Source organism: Myotis brandtii, unplaced genomic scaffold (genome assembly GCF_000412655.1).
Source record: "Myotis brandtii unplaced genomic scaffold, ASM41265v1 scaffold136, whole genome shotgun sequence".
NCBI classification, from domain to species: Eukaryota; Metazoa; Chordata; class Mammalia; order Chiroptera; family Vespertilionidae; genus Myotis; species Myotis brandtii.
In genome coordinates this window covers 615,278-616,336 of record NW_005354829.1, presented here as the reverse complement: position 1 = coordinate 616,336, position 1,059 = coordinate 615,278, and the positions used below count along the sequence as shown (strand labels likewise).

At 63.9% G+C, this 1,059-nt stretch overlaps 1 protein-coding gene across 2 annotated transcripts in view; it reads left to right on the top strand.

Annotated features, from left to right (window-relative positions):
* The first annotated feature begins 6 nt into the window (after positions 1-6).
* The window catches only part of TLL1 (tolloid-like 1), a 165,571-nt gene continuing 164,518 nt past the window's right edge, over positions 7-1,059 (top strand). For both annotated transcript variants that reach the window (XM_005860504.2, XM_005860503.2), the window contains exon 1: positions 7-488. In XM_005860504.2, the coding sequence (XP_005860566.1) occupies positions 320-488 (169 nt within the window). In that variant the 5' untranslated portion in view covers positions 7-319. The remainder of the gene's footprint in view (positions 489-1,059) is intronic.

The following is a 1,059-nucleotide window of genomic DNA, read 5'->3' as shown; positions in this document are numbered from 1 at the left end:
CGAGCGCCCACTCCGCCCGAGCTGAGTTGGCCCGCAGCTGCTCCTCCCCGCCCGCGGGAGACGAGCTCCTTACCTGCCCTCCGCCCACCCGCCGGCCCTTCGCCAACTTCTCTCTGCCACTGGGGGTTACAGGCACTTCTGGCCCCCTCTACTGTCCCAACGGCACACGCATGTCTCCGGACACCTGAGCACCCCGGTCCCGCCGAGGAGCCTCCCCGCGGGGAGAGGAGCGCCAGTCCCCTTGACCCCGCACATCAACGCGGACCGCGGACGCCGCTCCTCCCGGGCCGGTCCCCTCCTTTTCCTCCAGGGGAGGAGGATGGGGTTGGAAACGCTGCCCCCGAGGATGCACTGGTGGCTGGTGGCCGTGGGGATTATCTGCTTCGGGGAATGGTGGGTCTGCGCTGGCCTCGATTATGATTACACTTTGGAGGGCAACGAAGAGGAGAAAGCGGAGGTGATCGATTACAAGGACCCGTGTAAAGCCGGTAAGTGCCTCTCCAGGTTGGGACGTGGCGCGCGGGGGAGCGCGGCGCTCCATGGTCCGCGGGTGGCGGTGGGAGCCTCTCACCTGTTTCCTTCCCTCCCCTGACAGCCCCTCCGCCGCCCCTCCTTCTCTTTCCCCTCCTGTCCTTCCCCCTCAACCCCCCAAGCGGCAGCCGCCGCGGCCCGAGGTGCCTGGAGTTGTGTGCTAGCGGCATCCGATGCCAAGCTCCAGGCTTCCCGTTTGGGAAAAGCGTCCGGGAGTGGATTCCCCTCCCCTCCCCCTGCAAAACGAAACGAGGCATAAACACAGCTGGCTGCCGTGGGTTTTAAATACCAACACTCCGCCGGCTCTGTGCCTGGCGGGCACAACACCTCCCCTTTGTTCCCCAAACGGTGGGTGGGGATGGAATGGCTACCTCGGGACCCGTTCGCTCCCTCTTTGCCAGGGATTTCCAGTGTGGGCTCCAGGCGCGAAAGGGCTTGTGACGCCCTTGGAAGCTCTCACGCTAGATGGAATTCCAATGCATTTGCCCATTAAAAGAAAAAAAAAAAAGAGCAAAGTTGCCACCCCAT